Source organism: Herpailurus yagouaroundi, unplaced genomic scaffold (genome assembly GCF_014898765.1).
Source record: "Herpailurus yagouaroundi ecotype Mexico unplaced genomic scaffold, PumYag 77, whole genome shotgun sequence".
NCBI classification, from domain to species: Eukaryota; Metazoa; Chordata; class Mammalia; order Carnivora; family Felidae; genus Herpailurus; species Herpailurus yagouaroundi.
In genome coordinates, this window is record NW_024412388.1 from 3,765,973 (window position 1) to 3,789,686 (window position 23,714).

Below are 23,714 nucleotides of genomic sequence, written 5' to 3' on the forward strand. Positions count from 1 at the left end.
TAGGGAGGGTTTGGGGTGCAGACAGGAAGAGCAGTGAGCGGCTCCTAACAGCACCCCAGGCAGACCAGGGCCACCCTCTGCCTGACGCTCGGGGAACCCAGGGCTCACCTCCATCAGCACAGTGACCTCGGGGACTGTAAGTGAGCAGCGATGACTGGGCTGTGTTCCAGGGATACAGAAATAGAACGGAGTGTCTGGGGCAGACGGACGTCACCCAGCACATCAGAGATCCCTGAGACACAGCCGTTGAATGAGTGAGTGAATGAACAAACGAACGAACGAACCGATCAACTCACACAGCCTCCCGGCAGAGTCAGAAATACCACCTGATGCCCTGCCGGCCCACACGCCCGGGGAGATTGGCAGGCGCTGGGAGCTCCCCACCCTCCCATCTGCCCCCCGCATCCTAAAGCCTACAGTCGTCTCTGCCTAGAGGCCCCCAGCCTAGGACACCTGCAGCAGCGACCTCCCGGCTGAAGACCAGGCCCTGCCCGGGGCCCAGAGCGGGTCAGGGAGAGGCTCCGGGTGAGGTAGCCCCTCCCTGGGGACCGGGGCCCCTCTCTCCAGTCTGTCCCAGGCCCCCCTCGGGGCCGACACTTCAGATCTCTTCCAGACCACGCTGCTTCTGGAAATAAACTGTTTCCAGCAATGTCTGTTTCCAAATCCTCATTGATTTTTGTCTCTGTTTTCTCAGCGTCCTCTCACAACGGGTCATTGCAGGTGACGGACGGGAACTCACCCTGCATTAACCCGCCTCCTCAAAGCTCTGGCCTGCCGGGGTGTGTGAAGGCCTCTCCCCTTCCTACCCCGGGGGTGGGGGGAGCCTGGGAAGCACAGCTGGTATTCTGGGAGGCCCAGCTGACCCATCTGTCCTGTCCCCACTCCCCACTGCAACAGGTTGCAGGGGCAGTTCGGCCTCCCCTCCTGCGTGGCACCTGCCACCTCCCGGCACTGCCCTGCCTGGCCAGCCTCTCCTTCTCTCGTGCTGGACACAGCACCAAACACATGTCCTCAGAGCCCCTGTGAGCAGGCACTGCTATTGTCTCACCTTACAGGTGAGAAAGTCAAGGCTCAGACAGGTGAGTGGTGGGCACTGAGGGGACAGAGACCTGCCTAGTGACGAAGATGCTACTATTGTCCGGGAAGGGCTCATCAGGGCTTGCTGACCTGGAAGCTGGGGCTCAGAGGTTGGTCAGTCCCCTGGGCCGGGGTGAGGAGGGGACATTCAAGTGCAGTGGCCAGGGTCGCCCGCCCCCTCCCTGCTCCACACTGGGGACCTTTCAGACCAGTAGGGCAGGCTGCTTCTCCTCTGCCTCCGAGGGACCTGCTCTACGCACTGGCCGTGGGGACAGCAGGGAGCGGGGCCACCCTGACCCAGGAAGGCAGGCGTGAGCATCTTCCCCAAGACCAGATTCACACACTGGTAATAACTCTAAAGAGAGAGGGGAGTGTCCCTGGGCCACACGTCCCAGACAGCGGCAGCCACGTCAGCTTGGAGCTATCGGGACACAATGAGGGGGCTTCGAGCTGGAACCAGCGAGTGTCAGGAGGCCTCGGAGGCCTGGCACCTCCTCGTGCATGGGAAGTGAGCAGACATGCCAGCCAGTGCAAGACGGAGGGGGGAACCCAGCAGGGCCTCCCCAGGACACAGAGAGGCTGGCTGGTCACCTCCCTCCTGGACCCTGGGGCCTGGCTCCACACAGAAAGCTCTGCCCTGGGTGCGGGGAGCAGGCAGGCCCCGAGGCTGAGGGGACGGAGCCTCTCTGAGCCTCAGTTTTCCACATCTGGTTCATACGGAAGGTTCCTACACGTTCTTGGCCACCCACCGCCAAGCGCAGCCACGCGGGAGGACAGAGCGGGTTGGCAACACGGTGGACGTCCCCGAGTCCGGGCCTCTTGGGGCACAGCCAAGCGTGACCGTCGGCGGAGAGCGGGGACCAGGAGTGGGGGACGGGGCGGCTGGAGGGAGGCAGGCCCCTTCCTACCAGTGGGCACCACACGCATCCAGACCCCCAGTGAGGCCCAAAGCTGCCATGGAGGAGGCTCAGAGGCAGGACCGGGGTAAGGGCCAGGCTGACCCAGCAGGGACCGCATCCTGCCAGCAGCACCTGAAGCAGAGACAGGGGGTGGCGGGCTGCAAGGTCCAGAGCACCAGCACCTGGTGACGTCAACGGGGCACTCCCTCCCCTCCCACGCCTTCCGGTCGCTGGCGCCGTGCGTCCCGTTGTAACCCAGCGCCGGGGGAAGGACCTAGGACGTGGACGTGGGTGGGTGGCCTAGGCTTCTGACAAGGCACCTAGGCCACTGAGCCTCAGTTTCCCAGCCCGTTAAGTACGGTTCCCTGGGGGGGGGGGGGGGCCCAGAGGGGTCCCTGAAGCCCAGACAGCGAGTCCAGAGAGAAGGCGTGGAGGGAAGCCGGGCTCTGTGATCTGTCAGTCGATGAGTGAACGAGGTCAGGGGTTTGGAGGGGTTTGGTGTTGGCCACTATTCCGGAAGCAGAGCAGCCGGACCAGGACACGAGGAGGCTGTCAGGGGGCCTTTGCGACAAAGTGGCAGCGTGTCCACTGTTTGTTCTGTGGGATCCACCGGTCACAGTCCTACCGGGATGCAGGGGGCTCTCAGAGGGCGGCGCCCAGGAGGGCAGCTGTGGGCAGGCCTTCCCTGCCGTCCCCCATGCCTGCTCCCTTGGGACACAGACTGGCAGGACACAGACCTGCTCCAAGACGCCCCAAAGGGGGCACCTAGCCAGGACGCGCAGGTGGGCTCACACACAGCCCAGGGGGCCAACCAGGAAAAGCACCCACGGCCCTGACGCGTCAGATCCCCTAAAGCACCTGAGGCCACAGACCTGACCTTCCTCCGGTGAAGGTGAATGTCTGACCCTGGCCTCACCTATGCAAGTACCCTCACCGCACAGGGAGGACAGAGGACCCCACCTCAAAGGGAGGACGGGGGACCCCACCTCAAAGGGAGGACAGAGGACCCCACCTGACAGCAAGGACTGAGCATGCCCAGAGAGGCCCCCAAAGGAGGGTCTGCTGAGCAGACACATGGGCAGGGTTGGTCCGTGGTCCTCGCACCTCCAGAGGGAAGCCGAGGGGTGAGGGAAAGTGTGGGTGACGTGGGAGGGAGTTCAGAGACTTCGGGCCTGAGACGGCGTTGCCGTCCTCCCCACTGACGGGTGTACAAGGGAGGCCCTGGGACTAGGTTTGGGTTTCCTAGGGTCCCGCTGCCCGCCGGGGCCATGAGCTGGCGGGCCATGTGTAAGCAGGGAGAGCAGCCAGGAGGCGGTGTCTGGCCGGGCCCAGGAGGGAGAGAGGAGGAAGCGCAGACCCAGGCCTCCTCTCCCTGCACGTCTGAACGTCAGCACGAAAGGAGGCTCTTCCTTCTCTCTTCCCTTAAATGTGGTCAGAACCCTGGTCCTGGAGACCCTCCCTCCCAGGGAGGAGCGTGTCGCTCCAGCACGCGGTTATCTCACGGTTGAAGTCTGGCAGAGAAATGCCAGAAATCCTTGAGGCACAGATGAGCTCGGGACGGCTGACAAACGGGGACAGACAAGTGGAGGCTGCTCCTGCCAGGGCCGCCTCTGCGGGGAGGACGGCCACGCCGGGGCTTCTCCCCACGCACCAAAGTGCCCCCTGCCCGTGGGCCACTCCTCAGATCCACCACCCCTCCCCCCACCCAGGGACCAGAAATCTGGACCCCCCGGGCCGTGTGGGCCCCAGAACTCCTTCCGTGTTCGTGTCCCGGGGCTGCCACAACCGACTACCACGGGGTCAGTGGCCCTGGAACAAGGCACTTTCACTCTCCCACCGCCCTGGAGGCCACAAGTCCCAATGGCAAGTGTGTGGGGGCAGGGCTGCTTCCTTCCAGAGGCTCTGAGGGAGAATGGGTCCCAGGCCTCCGTCCTAGATTCTGGTGCCTTCCGGCAATCCTTGGTGTCCTTGGCCAGTCCCTCCTCCCTCTCCTGTCTCTCTGTGAAGCTCTCTGTGCACATGCCTGAAAATATCACCGATGCCACTACGCTCAGACTGCTGGGGGTCAGACCAACAACTGTACCTCGACCGCGTACAGGAGGAGGTAGGAAAGGTTGTTAAGGGAAACGTAATGGTTGTTTTCGCCAACCTCTTAGAACCTGAAGCAACAATTTTAAAAGGCGCCTTAATTTATTTCTAAATCGAGACAAACATAGCATTAAATCATTATCAGACACGAGAAAAGCAAAGCAGCTAATCTGGCTTTCATTTGACTCCATTTAGTTAAAAGTGGCTTTCAACAGGAGTGGGAGGAGGAGGGGCAGGAGGGAAGGAATATAATAATACCCAAAAAATGCCCTTGATGGAAATGATAAGGTTCCCGCGTGAAGAAAGCCGCCGCGAGGCTTTCTCATGCAAATGCCCCGCTGCCTGGGAAGCCAGCTGCACCCTGGGACCGGAAACCGCACAGAGAGTCCCAGTGCCAGTCCTCGTCTAGGGCAGAAGGCTCTGGGTTCACGAAGGAGGGGAGAAGGCCCACCCTTCACAGCCTGGACCGCACAGCAAACCAGACCTGGAGCCCCGGCCCCAGCAGAAGAGCCTGAGTGGCCAGATCAAGGCCACGGTGCTGACCTTTATCTGACACTGGACTTCTGTCATAAGAGAAATCTGTGCTCTTTGTGAGAAAAGAGGAAGGAAGGAAGGAAGGAAGGAAGGAAGGAAGGAAGGAAGGGGAGGGAGGAACAGGCTCAGAACAGCGTCAAGTTTCGAGAAGCATGAGCCCCGCCTTGTGCCCGATGCCCACTTCCCGGAGGGGCTCCAGGTCCCCACCTGTACCCAGGAGAGGGCTCTGTCCCCCACAGGGACTAGAGGCCACGGTCCCACTGGGGAAGGGGCAGGGAAGAGTTAAAGAACGGCTGGGTGTAGACAACTAGCTGCACCCTCCTTGCCAGCCGAGCCCAGCGCCCCAGCCCCGCAGGCACCGAGGCCGCGGGCAGCCTGTCCGCGCAGATGGCACACGCCCTCGGGTGGACGCTGGGCCAGGTCACTGGGTTAGAGCAGGTCACTAATTCGGCCCCAGGTGCCGGTGCCAGGGCAGGGCATCTGTCCACCCCCGCCCCATAGGCCCCTGGTGACCCCAAGAACCGAGTCCAGGCTCCTCCCTGCAGCCCAAAGGCCCGTGAGCTGGCCCAGACCCTCGACTCCTGGCTCCTCCTTTTCATCCCGTATTTTGCTCCTCAGGCCTCAACGTCCTTTCTGAACTAGAAAACCCCGGGGTGTCTGGGGGGGCTCAGTGGGATGAGCGTCAACTCTCAGTTTCAGCTCAGGTCACGATCTCGAGGTCTGTGAGATCGAGCCCCATTTGTCGGGCTCTATGCTGACAGCGCAGAGCCTGCTTGGGATTTTCTCTCCCTCTCTCTCTGCCCCTACCCTGCTCTTTCTTTCTGTCTCTCAAAACAAAAGCCCTGTCACTGCGTTTCCCCTTCACAGACTCTATGGCTAACTAGCCATGTAGGATGTGCCATTTTTTATCGTCTGGGCCCCAGGAGGAGTTCCTGACCTTGGGCAGGGACCGTGTCTGTCTCGAAGCACCACAGACCCTTGCCCCTGCACGGTGCCCAGCATAGACGGGTGCCCATGAGTCCAAGTTGGGGGAAGGGAGGGAGGGAAGAAGGAAGGGAGGGAGGGAGGGAGGGAGGGAGGAAGGAAGGAAGGGAGGGAGGGAGGGAGGGAGGGAGGGAGGGGCGAATAAGTGACGGAATTCTCCGACCTCTCCTTCATGAACCCAGGTCAGCTCTGGCTGATTGCATCCGTCTTGCCAAAGGCCCTGGGGCGCTCCTGGGGTACCAGTGAATGAGCCGCCTACAGGCCAACCCGGGCAAGCCCAGGAGGGGCACCCACCAGCCACTGCCTGCCACCAGGGGCGGCACCGTCTTCCTGCCTCCACACGGCAGGGGCACAGCTGGGCAGAGGCGTGCCTCCTGCGCTAGGTACACCGGTGTGGTGTGACGGCACACTTCAGAGCACTGCCAAGACAACTTGGCCAGGTTTCCACAGCCTCCTACCTGGGCACCCAGCACAGAAGGGCCCCAAATGACCCCTTTCAGTCTTGGTCTTATAGCCTACACGTGGGGTAAGCAAGGTCCATGACCCCACCGTTGCACAAGGACAAAATGGACTCGAGGTCGATCTGCCTCTCTGGGAAGAGCAGTAGTCCTGTGACTTCCCAGCTCTTGGAAGCATCTGGAAGCGAGAGGAGACGGAGGCGAAAGGGTCCAGCGCCCCCCCTCCCCCACGGGCGACCCCTCCTCACCCTGTCTCACCAGGACAGCGAGCGGGCACAGTGACCAGATCTTCTGCCCGGGGCTCGGCAGCGCGTCAGGTGTGAGAGTAAAGTTGGGGCGTTGTCCGCTCGGCCAGTCCCAGCCTGTGAAGCCGGGAGGTGTGGGAACCCAAGTCCTCAACCCCCGGCCACTGGGAAGACAGACCCAAAATCCTGACCTTCCACCGGGAGCCACACAGCACGGGAACTGAGGGGCACAAGCCACAAGCAGTGGGGAGCGGGGGTTGTCAGGGAGGGCTTCTCTGTAAAGAGCCCCGAAGGCATCCCCATTTCACAGGGTGTGCAGGTCCCTTAGGGGCACAACAGAAGAACGACCGCCCTCTCTACTCCCTTGAGAAGCCAGCCTGCTTCCGTCACCCACGGCGTCGGCTGCCCCCAGGGAGGCCACCCTTCCCCCCTCAAAGACACACCCACCCGTGCGTCCGCCCTCAGAGACCCCCTCCTCCCACCCTCCCTGTCCCTGCATGGCCATGGGACCGAGGACCTGCAGTCCTGGAATCGCGGAGCTGGCCTGCTTCTGTACCACGGGGGCCCGCCGACCGCCACCTTGCAGCCCAGCGGGCCCCGAGAAAGGGGCCCCCCGACTCTCCTGTCCGTCTCTCACCTGATTCTCCCGCGGCCCCAGTCGTCTGTCGCCCACCCCCAGCGCGGACGCCGTGTCCGGAGAGACCTCCGTGCATCTGGCCGAGGTCTTCTCCGAGAGGAGGAGGAAGTGGTCCCACCCCCCCCTCCCCAGCGAGAGAGAAGGAGAGAAACGGAACGCAGTGGCTTCACGATCACGTCCACCAACACCGAAGTCATCTGGCAGGAGACAACCCGAGCGGCTCGTCTCCCTACCGGTCACGGGCAGGAGCGACTCACGAGCCTTGATCACAGCCGCGCAGCCTTGCGGGAACGGCAGGAGACTCATGAGGCGAGGCCGACGGAGCAAGGCCGTCTCCCCCCAACACCTCGGTGGGCGAGAGCGACAAGGCTGCCCGGATGGCGGCTGTGAGCGACGAGACCCTGCAACTGCTGCCACAGCTTCGCCACGCGGCGCTCAGCAGGTGGCACCGCAAACCAAAGCCTGGAGGTCTCCCTGCAGGCTCGGGGCCAGCTGCCTGGATCTGGCTACACGTGCTGGGCCCGGCAAAGGGTGCAGACAAGCTGAGCTCTTGCCCTGTGACCCAAGTGCAAACTTAGAGGCCACCCTTTAGGAAAACACAGCGTGGGGCGCACAAACAACAACAGAGACGGAGATGAACTTTGGTACGTTGACGCACGGTAGAAAGACCCATAAGCACACCTGCCGAACTTGCCCCAGAATCCGACTTCCACGCTGCGGTGCACGCTCGGGGGCAAGGCTCGGGACCCGTGCCCAGGCAGGGCACACGGGCAGCAGGCCGGCTCCAGCACAGATGATTCTCTAACCCCGCCAACAGGGCCCAGCTCTAAATCAGGGTCCTCGAGGGCATCTGACATCCTGCCCCTCACCGCTGGGCTGCCTTGAGGACCGTCTCTCCAGCGTCTGTTCACAGCCGTTTGTGAGCACACCCGTGCCCTGGGTCTTGCTCCTAACTGCAGGAGGACCCCCGCCCCTAGCGCAGGGTGCCCCAGAGACCCACCCCCACAGGCTTCCTCTCTCGGTGGCCTCGGCTACCCGTCTGCACACTCGGACGGCTGGCCGCCACTCTGCTGCCTTCTCATCACCCCAAATTAGGAACAGCCTGGTCACTACCTGCCAGGGCTCAGGGTCCCCCGCTTCCTGCTCATCTGTGTTTGCAATGAACTGAAAGCGAAGTTTTTGCGGTCAAACCGCACGATGCTCTGCCCCCTGGTTATGTTCCATCCTCTGTCCTGTCCCCCCACCTCCGAGTGTGCTCCCAGCCCACCCAGGTCACAGCTTCTCCACCAGCAACTGTGGCAAAGGCCGCAGTCAGCCCCCCAAACCCGCTCCACCGGCTCAGTCGAAACACCCCCAGTTATCTGGACACACGACACCCAACAGAAGGGCAGTTCCCAGACCCTGCGGAGCTGGGTACAGCCACGTGACTAGGTTCTGGCCAAGCGGATTCCGGTGGACAGAAAAAGGCCCAGGGTGACCCCATCCTAATCCTCAGAAGCTATGACTAAGTGACCCAACATGCAAAAGGGGACTTTGTGGGTGGGATTAAGGAAAGGATCTTGAGACGGGACGGCCACCCTGGATTTTCATGGGGGGACCCAATGTAATCATAAGGGTCCTTGAAAGGGGGAGGCAGGGACCAGAACCAGAGGTCAGGCACCCCACCCGCCTCGGCCAGGTCCAAGCCAATTCCCCAGGAGGCCAGAGGCCCCAGGCCACCCCACTGCCCCTCAGCCATGTTGTCCTCAAGGTCAATACAGGCTTATGCCTGATGATGCCAGAGCCTCTGACAACAGTGAAAACAGCAGAAAGCACTCAAGAAAACCGTCAACAGAGAAAACCAGAGAAGGTTTAGTATTCCACCACAACTTAAAAAAAGATATGAAATAATACCAATATAAAACATTGCATAGCAAATCACGTTTGTACAAAATCCAGTAAGAAAACATAATTTTATCATTTAAGATGATTCATAAAATACACTTTGCTGAGAAGCAAATCAACATCATAAACAGTGACGATCTCCCGAGCACAGCAGAGAGACACGAGCCCCGCGCTTCTCGGCACCGTGCCCTCGCTGAGGACGCCCGCGGGGCTCGCCGCGGGGCTGGCGCCGAAGTAAGAGCGGTCAGGAGCACGGCGCCCCCTCCACCCTCGGCCATGCTCACCAGTGGCCCCGGCAAGGCACGAGGGGAGGAGGGCCCGAGGCAGGGCACGAGGGGAGGAGGGGCCAGAGCACGTGAGTCTGTCCCCGTGCTGCGGCAGGAGGGCCGTGCCGGCCCCTCCGGCCACCACTTCACTGGTAGGTGACCTTCACGCAGAAGGCCTCTTCGTTTTTGTCTTCGTGGTCGTTGATGTAAATCAGAATCTCTTCTTCCCCAGCGCTCTGGCGAGATGCAAACCGCAGGCCGATGGTGTAGGTCTCTCCTCCCCCAACCTAGACGCACGCAGGTAAGCATCAAATCCTAGCCCCACCCCAGCCACTACTCTCTCTATTCCGGCAAGTTCTACATGCGCAACCCCAGGCTGACGGAGGATGTTAAGCTGAGGCTCCAGCCCCGGGTGCAGGGCGCGTGCGGGGCCCCCAGGCACCAGATGTTCCGAACTCCTTTCCCAGCATCCCCGGCCACACCTGCTCTTCCCACGTCCCGGGGGACGCTTCCCGACTGAGGAAACGCCCTCCCCTGGCCGCCAGGCTGCCAGCGCCGTACTTGCCTTGAAATACCCACAACGGAGGAAAGGCTAATTTGCAGGGCACTTACAGATGAAAGCGCTGATAAACTGAGGGCAGGCTGGCCACCAGAACCCCCACAACGGTGCCCAGATAGGGGGGCCCTAGACGCACAGGCAGAAGAGCTCAATGAGGGGTGTCCGCTCCCCCCACCCCAGTTCAGAATGGCTCTGCTTCCTCCCGGGCTCTCAAGACCGTCACTGGATAGAAATGCTCCTAAACGCGGTGCTCACCTCACACCGCAGGGTCCGAGGGGCCCCCACACAGCCCCCCGCCCCGCGCCCGGCGTTGCGCACCTGGAAGGACTCCTCCCTGAACTGCAGCAGGTCCGGGCGGTCACTGAGCAGGCGGTAGGTCCTCGGGGTGGGGTAGGGGTTGGTGTAGGTGATGCGCTTGTTGGCGCCCTTGCCTTCCCCTGCGGCCAGCGTGATCTCGAAGGCCTGTGGGGGCGAGGACAGTCACCCTTCCCGACCCGGCTCAGCTCGTGCGGCCCAACTTAGGGCACGTCCACGAATACGACAGATGGGGGCTCACCGTACAGGAGCAGCCCCACCGCCACCCCCAGGCCACAGGCGACAGAGAAGGCAACCCCCGCCTGAGATCGGGTCGTAGGACCAGGTGACAGGTGACGAACCACCCATACCCTGTGGCCCAGCACATTGCCCCCTCCCCCACTGACCTTGGAAATGAGAGGAGGGCGGCACGAGAGGCACACGAGCCACGAGGCCACCAGCTGGTGGTAGTCCACATCGACCAGGTTGAGGTGGATGAACCGGGTCCCCGCCCTCCGGGGCGTCACGCCCACATGCAGGTCCTGCACCCCGCGAGGGGGCAGCACGAACACACCTCTGGGGTCAGTCTTCGAGAGCAGAAGAGAACCGGGTCAGGACACGGCCCCTCGCGCTGTGCAGACCAGGGCTTCCTGGATGCCCGCGGCGCAGGGAACGAAGGGAATCCGAAGGGAATCCCAAGGGAACCCCAGCCGTTCCGGGGTGGGGGGCCCATGTGCCCTGCACGAGGTCAGCAGGGGCCCGAGGGACAATGCCAGCCTCGCCCTCGGCATCACGGTGCGGCACGGTCCACATCGCCACCCATGCGGGCAAGTGCCCCCGTGTGTGACGGTCCCCTGAGCACCAGGGCTGCCCCAGCAGGGGAGACCTCAACGAGCTCCTCTCTCCACCCTGGCAAGAGGCAGGGAGTCCGCACAGCCCCCGTGACCCAGATTCTAAATTAACTGCAGAGTCGCTTTTAACATTTACCTTCCACCAATCCTAAATATCGGCCTTTGGGGTTTCTAGGTCACTCATCCAGGATGGCATATCTACCAACCTGAATGAAGACGGCCAAGCCCCAAGCCTGTTCTCGGGACTCAGGCTGGCTGCAGCCAGTCCCCATGCCGTCCGTTCCCAGGGTGGGGTGAGGGTGAGGAGAGGCCAGAGAACACCCAGCGACCTACTGTCAGCTCCTGGGGGTGTGAGGTGAAAGCTCGCACTCTCCTAACCGCCTGTGTCCCCCGAAGGACAAGGGACAGGCGGGTCCGCTGGCCTGTGACGCAGGACACGTCCACGCGCTGTAAGGAGTGGAGGTGGATCTGCCATATTTGGACAGGTGTCGCCAGCCAGCGATCCCTGTGCGGGACGGAAGCACCAAGCGTGAGAGGGAAGCCAGTAGGAGGCCGACAAGGTGGCCAGGAGGACAGGGGCCAAGGGGACAGGGTGGAGCCCGGCCGCTGTCACGTTCACACCACTTGGACTCTCCACCACGACACCCTGCACGAATGATGACGTGGGCTTCTGCCAGAAATCAGCAATCCCAAACCAGGGGGTCTGGGGCGAAGCGTGTAACATGGAAGTGCATGTGGGCCTAGAGGCCACGCGGGCCTGAGCTCGAGGGCCCCATCCCAGCTGCCTGGGGCCACAGGACACGGACCCTTCCTGTGAGTGGGGCTCAGGAGCGCTGCCCCTTGTCCACACAGCCCGAGACGGGCCCTGAGCTCAGTTAGCCCTGCCCCAGTCCCGGACGTGCTATTCGAAAGCCCCCAGCCGGCCCCAGTTTTAAAAGGTCCTCAAGGGGTTGGGACAGGAGACTTCCCAAGAAAAGGTAAAGAAAAAGGGTCATTTCGACTGAGTGAGAGAAGCAGGAGGTGATGTGATCACCATCTCAGGCATCGAAGGACAATGGCCGCCACCTCCCGTCTCCCCTCGTTGGAACCAGGCACCGTTCTGGCGCAGAGAGCACCTTGGAGGGCTCTCTGTGCGTCCCCCAGGCTGCCGGTGCCTCTCTGAGCAGAGGGCGCCCTTTGTGAGGCTCCTGCCAGTCCTGGAGTCTCACCTCCCGTGACCAAAGACCCGACAACGACCCCCGTCAGGAGCTCAGGAAGGCCTGGGCCGGCCCTTCCAAGGCCAAAGCCAGAGGTTTCTCACCCACGCCCGCCCCTCCAGACCTCCGGGGTTCAGGTTCTCGGACTTACGTGTAAACGAGGACAAAGAAGTCTTTGCTCTCTGGGCTCCGACCACTAGCCACCTTCAAGAACACGTCCCGTGGCTCCCCAGGGCCCTGCCAGACACGGGCACACCCTAAGGACACCGCCTGCCTGCCCACTCCGAGCCCAGCCCCCTGAGCAACACGAAGTGAAAACAGGCATGAACCAGGCTCCCTTCCCCCCAACAGGTGTTTAATTTTCAGTATTAGTCAGAATTCGCTATCTTTTTTTACTGCCAAAAAGAAAATCATTAACTTCTCGATTTCATATTGAGTTCAATAATTATATTCTGCAGGAGACTTTATCCAGTTTCCTAACCAGTCATAATACAATTATTGCCATTATTCTTTACACAATGGCAATTAATAAGTGGTTTAATTACCACTCAATCTATTCACTCTGCTTCACGCCTTTTTTCTTTCATTTAAATTCAGATCATCAAAGAGCTGATCTACTAGCAGAAGAGATGAGAATTCATGCATAAAGCTCCCACAAGGATGTCCAAATAGCCCTTGAGCACCTGAGAAACACACCACTTAATGGAAACCTCACAATGAAGAGGCCGCAGGAGGTCAGGGGCTTGGACGACAGGAGGAGGGCTGGCTGGGAGATGGGCTAAGCGGGACTTACCACATTCTGGGTCTCACAAATGACATTCGGGTCACTACATCGGACATGGACCTGGGGTTCCTCGCCAGGTCTTCCCACAGGAGCACCTGGTGAGGGGGATCATCCAAACAAACATCTTGGGGAGCCCGGGTGGCTCGGCCGGTTGAGCGTCTAACCGGCTCAGGTCATGAACTCACAGCTCTGTGAGTTCGAGCCCCGTGTCGGGCTCTGTGCTGATGCCTTAGAGCCTGGAGCCTGCTGTGGATTCTGTGTCTCCCTCTCTCTCTGCCTCTCCCCTGCTCATGCTCTGTCTCTGTCTCTCTCAAAAATGAATAAACATTAAAAAAAAAAATCTTTTCTAGATAGGCCTGGCCCGTCACAGGGGCTCAACAGATGCCCGCTGGGCGGTGGGCAACGCCACCCTACCCCAGTCCCGCCTGCTGGGGCACCGGCACCTCCGCTGGGAGCCGCGGCCTCGGGGCCTTCTCCAAAGGGAAGGACCAAAGTAAACGGGGGGCAAGGGGGAGACGACGGAACAACGCGCCGTCGTGCTCTGAAGGCACCGGGCCAGAGCCACGCAAGTGAGTCGGGAGCGGGAGGCACGCGTGTCCTCCCCGCACAGCCCTCGGGGCCGAGGAGGCACCAGCAGCCGGCCAAGGACACGCCCTGACATCTCAGAGCACGCGGGAAGGTGGCCGTTTCAAAATCCAGAATCCAAAATTCAAAACGGCAGAATGTACTGACGGGTCACAGGTTGGAGTCCGAGCATCGGGGGATAACACGATGATGCCACTCGTGCCCCTCGGGGAAAGGCCCCTTCCCGTCCGTGGAGCCTGGCAGACGCGCGCCGCGGGGACAGCTGGGACCTGCCTGGGAGCGTGTGCCAGGGGGGCAGGCGGATGGCCTTCTTCAGGAAGGTGAGCTCCGGGTGGTAGAAGCGGAAGACCTGGTCCGCCGCGGGGGGCTGGGTCTCCACGGTCAGGCAGAGCACGGCGATGGGCTTGCCGCCGCCGCCCCGGAACACGACCTGCGGGAGCGGGAGGCGCCGGCGTCAGGACCGGCCCGCGGGCTCCGGAGAGCCGCACGCGCCACACCCCACGCCGGTCTGGTCTCCGCGGGCCCGCTCGCCCCCGGGGGCGGGGGAGGGGCGGCCGCATCAGAAACAGGGCAGAGTCGAAGGGGCGGCACCCGGCACGTGGCTGCACGCGGGCACGCCCCTGGGACACACGGGTCACGCGGGGCTGCCGCGACTGCCACTTCTCATCAGCCAGCCACGCCCCTCAAGCGCCGCTGACGAAGGTTTGTGGCCCAACGTCAGCCTCATCCCCCTCCACCAGGCGAGCGCCCCGGGAAGGCGCTCGGGGGCCTGACGCTCGCGGAGGGCAGCGGAGCACGGGCTGTTTGATTCCTTCCGGGCGGTAAAAGGAGGCTGTACCTAAAGCAGAATGGCTACAAACATAAACTTCCTTTAAAAAAAAAGTTACCTAACTTCTCTATCCCAAAGAGGCACTGCCGTGGACGACTGACAGGTGTCTTCCTTCCCCGAGCCCTCCAGGCCCCTGAGCGGGGGCGGGCAGGCAGGCAACCTTCCCACGTCCCCAGAGAACCTGGGCCTCCATTCAAACCCTCCACACACGGGACAGACGTTCCGCGCGGGCATGTTTGATCGTGGAATCCCTCAGACGTACACACATAGAAAGCCGTCCGTGTAAAACTACGTTCAAGTCACAAATCGTAACAGGACGGCCACCAAGAGCCCACACCCCCGCGGGGACAGCCCCGCCATCCACACCGCTGAGCTCTGGGTGCCCCGCCAGCCCCGCCCGAAGAAGCCGCCCTTCCAGACTCCAGGGGCGCCATCCTGGCTTTTCTTTGCTGGTTCCCCACCTTCGGCCTCTCGAGCAGAGCTGTGCGTGGTTGTGCCTATTCGGACCTTCACCCGAAAGGTCTCCTTCCCCGTCTCACGCGTGCTCACCCGGCTGCGAGAGCAGCTCCCACGGGCCCATCATCTGTGCCCGGACCCTCTGGCCAGAACTGCACCCAACGCTGAGACTTCAAGCCAAACACCTCCATGCATGGATCCAGCTGCCCGTGCTCATTACACGCCAGGTCTCTGCCCCCCACTCTCGCGGCTGGGCCCCCCCACACCAGGTCTCTGCTCCCCACGCGGCTCCTGGAAGCACAGAGGACAGCCAGGCTCCGGAGAAGGGAAACTTCCGGTCAGCCTCACCCAACAGGAGCCCTCCCTACAGCGGGGCTTGGATCCAGAGTGCGACCGTCCACACCGCAGACCCTGAACGGCAGGATGGCGCCCTCCTCGAGACAAGTCTCGGGCTCACCACCCACGCTGAGCCCCCGAGTCTTAGGATTTCTGGCTTCTTCCCTCTGTTCCCTAGCACAAGTGGGGGCGAGTAGCCGCTTTCTGCCATTTCTGCCTCCTTGAAGGCTTCGAATTCTGGTTTTACCCTTCCAGTGACTTGGTAACATCAGGAGTTAGCCTAGTTAACGGTGCTTTGAAAGGGAGGGCGGTGCCAGAGGGAGGGCAGGTCCAGCGTCCAAGGCCGGCCACAGCCGAGAAGCAGCAAATATAAACCTGCGTTCACAATTGAGACTCCAAAAACTGGGCCATCCCTGGAGGTTGCTAGGGCACAATTCATTATTTTGATAACTGATACATAAAATGAAAGAGTCCAACATGTACCCTGACTTTCTGGTGTAAAGTATCTTTCAGGCGCAGGGCGCCTGGGGGGCTCAGTCGGTCAGGCATCCGACTTCGGCTCAGGTCATGATCTCACAGTTCATGAGTTCGAGCCCCGCGTCGGGCTCTGTGCCGACAGCTCAGAGCTTGGAGCCTGCTTCAGATTCTGGATCTCCCTCTCTCTCTGCCCCTCACCCACTCACGCTGTCTCTCCGTCCCTTTCTCTCTCTCTCTCTCTCTCTCCCTCTCTCTCTCCATCAAAAATAAACATTTTTTTTTTTAATTTAAAAAAAGAAGACGACATTTCAGGGCAACCACACTGCTGGTGGGAAATGCTCATTTCCGGCAGAATCACAGCAAACAAGCACAGGGAGAAGGAGAAAAGTTGAATCTCCCCGTTTTCCACCCTGAAAATGAGCGTGGGCAATGAGTCCGAGGTGGACAGCAGAGGCAGGGCAGGGCATCATTGGCCCGGACTCACACAGACCAGAGACAGGCGAGCACAGAGTGGGCCGCTGGCGGCACGGCAGGGACAGTGGCACCGTCCTCACGTGTCAGGCACACAGACTGAGGCAATCGTGGGTGAACTCCTAAGATTTCTGGGGTTTGCTTTCAAACTCCAAATTCACGTAAGGAAAAGGTATCAGCCTCTCGGATTTCATAGACAGCCCTAATAAAGCGCTGACGTATTCCTTAAACAAGGCAAAGCTGTGCCTCCACGTCTAGGTAAAATACAGCCATTTGCACTGGTGATGGGGCCGTGGGCACCAGCTGCCACCACGGTGAGACGGGGACACAGGCCTGCCATTGGGAGCCGGCTCCTCATCTGGGACTCACTGGAATCCTCTGTCCTCAGCAGAGATGGGGCAAAACCTTGTTGCTTCTGTTTTTACTTTCAAACTACTTCAAACGGGCATTTGTCTCCCCCAGAAAAGCTTCAGAAACTCCTAACAACAAGCGTCCAAAGCTCTCACTGAGAACATTCTGAAGGCAGGCAGCTGTGTGTGCAAACACGCTTCCCTTAGAGGCGGCAAGAGGATCCCCAGAAGTAGCCCTCCCCCACCCCCTGCGCTGACTCTAGGGGAGGCGGGAACGCCGCGGACGAGGGTCACGGGGCCCGTCTGACCCCCGTGTGTGGTGGCCGCATGCTGGGACAGCTGCACTTGCAGGGCCGTGGGGTGGCACACACAAACCAAGAGCTGCAAGGTGCCAAGCGGCCAGGGAGACGCTTCCACCCCAGACGCCCACCCGGAGGCTGTACCGGTATCGGCTGAAGCTGACACTGCCCCGTCAGGACACGAAAGTCCACCTCTGGGGGCCCTGCCCCGCCACCACCCTCCCTGGCAGCAGGGGCAGGGAAGGGCCGAGGCCGGGACCCAGCGGCTGAGTAACAACAGAAATCGTGAACACCTCACCGGGTCAGCTCAGAGGACACCTGGCTCTCACCGCAAGACCCTGCGAATGTCGGGGACCAGAGGCCTCCCGCCGCCTTACCTTGGCGTGCTTGGTCGGCGTTGCACTGCGCTTCTGGGGCGATCCGGGGTCCATGCCCTTCTCAGAGCTCGGCTCAGCAGGGGCCTGTGAGACACCAATTGGCGCCAGTGAGTCACGGGATGGGAGTCGGAGGCTGACAGGCACCGTAGAAACAGCTGTCCCCTTGGGGCCCCCGTGCACGGTGTCCTTTGCTCTCACGATAACCATCCAGGCGGCCGCTGTCACGAACCAGCCTCGCTACCCCAAAAAGGAAGCAGGAGCTGCCATGAGCCATGCAGGCCACCAGACACGCGACCCCGCTCCGCCTGAAGCCAAAGGCCTGATCTTCACTGTCCCTACGACCTCTCGTCCCAAAAGTGCACCCAAAGAACCTGCATAGGGATCTGTGTGCCTCCGAGAGTCCCTCAGGCCCCTTTAAGTGAGGAGCCCTGTCCTACAGAACTGACCTCAAAAGTCAGTAAAATGGACGAACCGCGCGCCTCACACCGCCCGCCCCCCCCAATCACACGGGCACGTAGCGCTCACATCCCTCACTGGAAACCCCCACGCCCGCATGTCCCGCAGCAGCGCACACGCCACGGAAGACGTGGGCAAACAGCATTAACTAGAGAACACAAAGAGCTGGGAACTTTCAACCCGTTCGCTCTTCTGAGGGAAGGGGGCGGTTCTGTGCCCACGAGGATAAGAGCATTTAGAGGGGACGACGGGCCGGCCCTTCCCGAGGCCCGCCGTGGACACGCACGCGCAGGGGCCGGTGGAGCAGGTGACACCCGAAGGCTAATCGGCCTGCGGCACGGAAGGACAGGCAGAAACGGGCCACCGCTACTCAGCCTGGCGCAATTCCCCCACATGCCTGTCCAGCCCGGCCGGCCCTGGAAGGGGGGCCTCCCCACCTGCCCCACGGAGAAGGTCTGGTATTTGAAGGGGATGTGGGCGGTCTCCCGGGGGCGCAGGAAGAGCTGTGGGGCGAGGCCGCCCCGCAGACGGAACATGTCCTCTTCCACCGGCGTGTGCAGCTTGGCCGCGTCTTTGAAGAACCTCCACTCCCGACTGTCCGAGATGATGCTAGAAGGTGGGGGAGACGCGCTGCTGAGGCAGAAACGTGCTTCCTGGCGAGTCCCCTGCCCTCCCGCTCAGAGATGGCACCGGGGACGGAGGACCCCGTCGGGGCCGCCACTCACACGCACCTCAGCTCAGGGCTGTCCACCTCAATGGTCACCGTGTGCTGCGTGTTGTGGGGGTTCCGAAGGGCGAACTCGAAGAACTCGGCGGTGCCCAGCGTGACGTGCACAGTGTGCTTCGTGGTGATGGCCAGGCTCAGCGCGCTGGTGATGCTCTCCGCCTTCGTGCGCTCCCGATAGGCGGCAATGACCTGCAGGTCGCGTGCGTGCTGTGCGCGGACGCTCTGCTGAGCCTGCGGGGACACGGGTGCCCAACCGGGCCACAGTCCTGGCCTCACTCTCCCTCTCAAGGACTATGTGGCCACCTCCCCCCCTCCCGCCCCAAATACCAAATTTCTTCTGGAATCACCACCACCCCCCTCCTCAGCCACCTGGGTTGGATGGGACTGGCCCGCCCCAGCTCCAGAGGACAGAGAACAACGGGTCTACACAGCACTCCAGGCTCCTCGGTGCCCTGTCGAGGTCAACCCCCGGGGAGGCAGGGTCTGCCCTGCGTGTTCCCAAGAGACCACAACCGCCCGTGAGGCCAACTCCCCCCAGGGCCTCGAGGCTGGCGTCTGGGCGTAGTGGGGAGTTGAGTAGAAGCAGAGGTTGTCAACAAAAGAGGAAAGAACGGCCTCAGAACGAAGATGGGACAGGCTGGCTGCGCAGGTCTCCAGCGTGGCGGCAGCAGCCTACACTGCGAGCAGGGGCCCGAATGACCTGAGCTGGGCCAGAGTCCAGACAGTGGGCACACTAACTCAGTGGGGCTCAGCCACGGGTCCCTCATCCACCTCCTCCCTCGATGCCCTGACTCCTTGGGCTTGGCCAAAACGGGGTGTTCTAGAGGCCAGAGGCCGGCCTGCATCTTTTGTGTGACTTACTAAGGAGTGAGGCCCGTGGAGGCTGCCCCACAAGATCTAAGACCTAGAAGGGGACCCCCACACTGGGGAGGCCCCGTGCTGAGAACCTCTGAACACCAGGGAGGCCCAGGCATCAGAGGGCAGGGCCGCTTGGATGCCTGTGGACTTCACCTCAAGAGGTAAGGACAAAATTTGGTGTAAATTATTTGGATATTGACTTTCCAACATCCTTTGCCCCCCGCCCCTGGCAAGGGGAGCCTTCCATTTCTCCCTGTGGATCTAGAAACAGGAGGAGGGTTGTGTCCACACTGGAGGCTTCCCTACATGGACACCGATGATTAGCGCTTCTTCACAGAGTACGGGGCAGCACGGCCAGACAAAATTTAGGCCGAGAAACAGAACACAGAGCGGCTTTCTAACCAAATTGAGGCAGTGCACTATTCTGACCCACTCCCAAGTTGTGGGGACAAAATCTGAACTGCCCCCCAGTGGATGACACACGGCAGGCTCGAGGGGAGAGGCCGGGGCAGGGCACCACGACATCACTGCCTGGTTTAGCACAGACCACACGGTGAAAGGCCACAGGCGGAGTTGGCATGACCCTGCGGGTTGTGAGGAGGGCTCCTCGCCGGTCCCGCGCCCTTCCATCCATACCACAGAGGCGGCTATTAGCAGGCGGCCCGGGCCTCCCTCCACCCCACTGACACAGGCGACTTCTCTGATAGAAAGTTCTGGAGTAGGAGCCAGACAGCCACAGCCCTGCCCTCCCTTGCCTCTTCCTCTTGGGACCCGCCTGCCTGGACACAGCATCAGGTGCTCACTCTGGTCCTCGCCCGCGGTGCAGGGCGGCGGGGAGAAGGTGCCGCCGTATGGCCTTGCCCGGGCGGCTTGGGTCTGGCCTTAGCTCCATACTCCGTGGCTCGAGCACCGTGCCAAGTCTCCAGGGTCTGCTTTACGGTCACTAGAGTCATCAGTACCAGAGGTGACACTTTGGTCTCCCTCTGCCATACTCCTGACTTCTCAATTCAAGATCCAGGCAGGCAAAGGGTGAGGACACTTACCGGATCCCTCAGGTCCCAACAGGCAGCAGAGCCCCTCCCTGCATGTCCCAGTGACCAGGTCAAGGGCGAGCGCGTTACCCTGCTCTGGTTGGGCAGCTCTCCTCCGTGGCACTTGGCACGGGATGGCCACGTGAAATGGGGGTAGTGCTGCCAGACGGCTACCGTGAGGGATGACGCGGGGGCTGCGGGAGCGGGAAGAGGCGGGGGCGGGTCCCAGGGGCTGACAGCAGCAACCTAGGACCGCCTGGCAACACCAGGCTCACAGTGCTGGGCACCTGCTCAAACACGGAACAGCCGGTCTGGAGCCCAGGCGGGGGGCCCTGGGGACCCCACTGCTGCACAGACCTGCGTGCGCTGGGCTTTGTCACTGCCGCCTCAGAGGACCCCCCCACACACACACACACCCAAGGAGACTGCCAGCCCTCCTCCCCAGGCTCAGGGGGCGGAGAAGGGGCATTTGTGGAGAAGGCGCCCAGACCGAGGTCTTCCCGCAGCCTGGGACTCGCACACAGCACACAGCAGCTGAGGCTGACCGACGCCAGAGGGCAGGGCCGGCCACTGCCCCGGGCACCGGACACAGATGAAGGGGGGCCACCCGCAGGTGGAGGCAGTGACTGTCCCAAGCAACAGCCAGGACGCGAACACGGGCATCTGGCCTCTCTCCACACTCTCCCACTGGCCCAAGAAGCCCCCAGGCCATCAGCATCCCTCGAGTCTGTCACGACTGCCGGGGAAGAACACCACACCCAGCGCTGTTCTCCGCCTCCCGAGGTGCAGCCTCCGGGGCCCAAGACCACCAGGCGGCATGAACCCGTCAGGCGCCAAGGACCAGGCCAGGGGCTCAGCGCCTCTGCCGTGACAGCCTCTCCACTTCCAGCGCTCCTCGCCCAGAGGACGGCGGATGCCCTGAGCTCCTACCCTCTCTCCCGGAGACGGTTCTAGATGCGAGGGAAAGTGCTGCGCACCCGACAAGCCAAGTCACTCTCAAGATCATGAGAATTTGGTGTAACGTTTCCTCATACTTAGAAATCCAATTACTTCCAAATTCACTGCTGTATTCAGAATGAGGGCTCCGAGCTGCTGAATCTCCACCAGAACGTGTCAAATAGGAGGGAGACGCTTCCCCCGCCCCCGATATAAGAAGAACAACGACACCAGCGCCGACCCTGGCAGCTGCCTCACTGAGCACGTGCAGTGCGCCAGGCCCACCGCCCTCCGGGGCAGGGCAGCTGGACAGCCCAGGTGGCTACCGACAGAGCCAAGGGGCCTCGGAGCCACCAAGCCCCTCAGCAGCTGCCGTAGGGGAGGAGGCCCATCCAGACCCCAGCCGCACCAGCTCACTCCGGGCCTCTCCTCTCCCACCACACTCTACATCTTGCTCGCTGAGCTGTTTGCGCCTCTCTCCCTACAGCCCCCGCCTGAGGGGTGGGGGGGCCCTCTTCCCCAGCTTCTGGGAGCACCAAGGGCCGAGCAGGCTTTGCCCCCGGAGAAGACACATCTCTCCAGACACCTGCCTGCCTTGATGTAGACGGTGACCCTCAAACATCTTTCTCGAGATCCCTGCGGCTTCTTGACTCCAGAAACCCTTCAGGTACAACCACCCTCCCGTCATTTTGGTGCCGCACGATTTTGCACCAGGCTCTTCTTGAGATTTTTAGCCCAAAATGGGAAGTTTTCTGGTCGGGATGGCCAGTTGATTTGCACTGACAGCCCAAGACACGGAAACCGTTCGCAGCTCTGACCCCAAACCTGGGGGACCCTCAGGATCCCCCGCGGAGCTTCCGAAGAGCCCCGGTTCCCAGGACCCCCAGCCCGACTGGACACAGGATTTGCAGGCGTGCCGCCCAGGAGTCGGCTTCTGTCAAAGCTCTCCAGGTAATTCTGGCTCGAAAACCTCCCTTGATGGCTGAGAGGGGCATCTCCCCTACATTCTACAAGTAGGATTTGGGAGGGAGAGAGAGAACCACGCGGGGGAAGAGGGGACAAAGGACAAGGCTGCTTTCGCTCACAATGACTTTGCCCCCCACCCCCTACCCTGCACGGGGACACCCCGGGGGCAGCGGGGGACGGACGAAGCCCTCACCAACATGCTGGCCCCCCAGCAGCTGAGCTCTCCTCGGGACTCCTGAAGGCGCACGGACCTCATCCGCTCCAGCTTGCGCCTGCGGACGGCGTCCCCCTCGCGGCCGGCGCCCTGGGGCCCTTTGCTCCTGCGCTGCGTGGGCACAAACAGCATGGCGGCCAATTCACAGTCCACATCAGCCAGCTTCTGTGCTTGGACCACGTTTTTTACTGCTGGAAGGTTCAACAGGGAGCAAGAAGTTAAAGTGTAGAGTTTACGTTCTTTAAGCCACCTCACCCAGGGAGGGAGCCCAGCGATACGGACGGAGATGGTAATCCTATAACCTGGTCTCCACGGTGTCCCTCCCTGCCTCCCTCCCTTTACTAGCCTTTCAAATGAAGGAACTGATCTTGGTCCTTACCGACAAATTAATACACTATTAGATGATCTTCCAGAGGAGAAAAAGATCAGCGTTCTAGAAGATGATGCTCCCTGGATTCTCAAGGGCTGCCGACACCCTCACCCAGGACATCCACCACTCTGCGCTCTCAGGTCCTCAGACCCACCTGTGAGCTCCCATCAGGAATCAGGGGCTCTGAGGAGTTGCCCACTTGGACTGAAGCCCCAGGTGGCTCAGGAGTGGGTGGGGCTCGGACCAGACCCGGCTCTAGAGCTCATGCCCTTGACTCTGCACCTGGCTGCCTCCAGACAGCCGGGCCCCCAGGGCACCGACTCCTTTGGGGGCCTCTGCTCAAACCACGGATGTACACGAAAGCCATGTTTGCAGACAAATGGAAGCCGAAATAGGCCAGGCACCAGCAGGAGCCTGAGGGCGCTGCACTCCCTCAGGTGACAAAGCCACACGTGGCTCACACCAGGTCACAAGCTGACACACGAGGTTCCCGGACCACCACTCAGCTGGCGCAGGTGGGCAGATGAGAAGGAGCACCCAGCTTAGGACTGGGCCCTTCCTGACTCCTGGGACCAGCAGACCCCACGGGAAGTGAGTATCTATTTTAAAGGTGTTTAGCTGCTTTGCAGACGCCATGAGTTGGTTTAGACTAGTAAAATGTCCAACCCAAAACAATGTTTCTCACGTCTGCGGTACAGGCATGTGCGGGGGGCGACCCCACCCGGGCAGGGTTGGAGCGGCCTGAGGCCCACAGTCCCGAGGGGAGGAAACGGGCAAGAGACAAGCAAGGCTGGGGGTTAATCCATGGGCTCACGTGTCAGACTGCGTCACCCAGTCCCGAAGAAACCAGAAATGGGATTCCAGCACTGCAGAGAGCCTAGAAGCACTTCCTCAAACTCTGCACAACGTCCCACTTCCTGAGCCTTGCCCGGTGGGGGAAGACAGGCTGTCCGATGAAGCGCCCCATCCTCTGGCTTTGATCAAACAGGCCCCAGGTCGGGAACCAATGACTCCAGAGACTCTCAATTCGCTCAACAAACCCTCACCGGTCACAGCTGCCTGCGCTGTCTGGCAGAGCCCCTGACCTGCTGGGTCCCAAGGCCGTGCCTTTCACAAATACTCCTAGCCTGTTCTTGGACCGGCCAGGGATGGAGAAATACCAGCCCCTAAGTGGGAAGTCTGGATCCCCACCCAAGTTCACCACCCTTACCCACTCAACG

The 23,714-nt window shown here is 61.4% G+C and overlaps 1 protein-coding gene across 7 annotated transcripts in view; it reads right to left on the minus strand.

The window, feature by feature from the left end:
• Positions 1-9,127: 9,127 nt before the first annotated feature.
• NPHP4 (nephrocystin 4) overlaps positions 9,128-23,714 on the minus strand; it is a 109,011-nt gene continuing 94,424 nt past the window's right edge. For 6 of the 7 annotated variants that reach the window (XM_040459581.1, XM_040459554.1, XM_040459573.1 and 3 more), the window contains 11 exons: positions 22,104-22,315; positions 18,124-18,350; positions 17,830-18,001; positions 16,937-17,020; positions 13,615-13,771; positions 12,766-12,851; positions 12,124-12,209; positions 11,110-11,281; positions 10,333-10,512; positions 9,950-10,093; positions 9,128-9,359 (listed from right to left, as the gene is read on the minus strand). In XM_040459581.1, coding sequence (XP_040315515.1) covers positions 9,219-9,359; positions 9,950-10,093; positions 10,333-10,512; positions 11,110-11,281; positions 12,124-12,209; positions 12,766-12,851; positions 13,615-13,771; positions 16,937-17,020; positions 17,830-18,001; positions 18,124-18,350; positions 22,104-22,315 — 1,661 coding nt within the window. In that variant the 3' untranslated portion in view covers positions 9,128-9,218. The remainder of the gene's footprint in view (positions 9,360-9,949; positions 10,094-10,332; positions 10,513-11,109; positions 11,282-12,123; positions 12,210-12,765; positions 12,852-13,614; positions 13,772-16,936; positions 17,021-17,829; positions 18,002-18,123; positions 18,351-22,103; positions 22,316-23,714) is intronic. The other variant, XM_040459598.1, reaches the window with a different exon arrangement.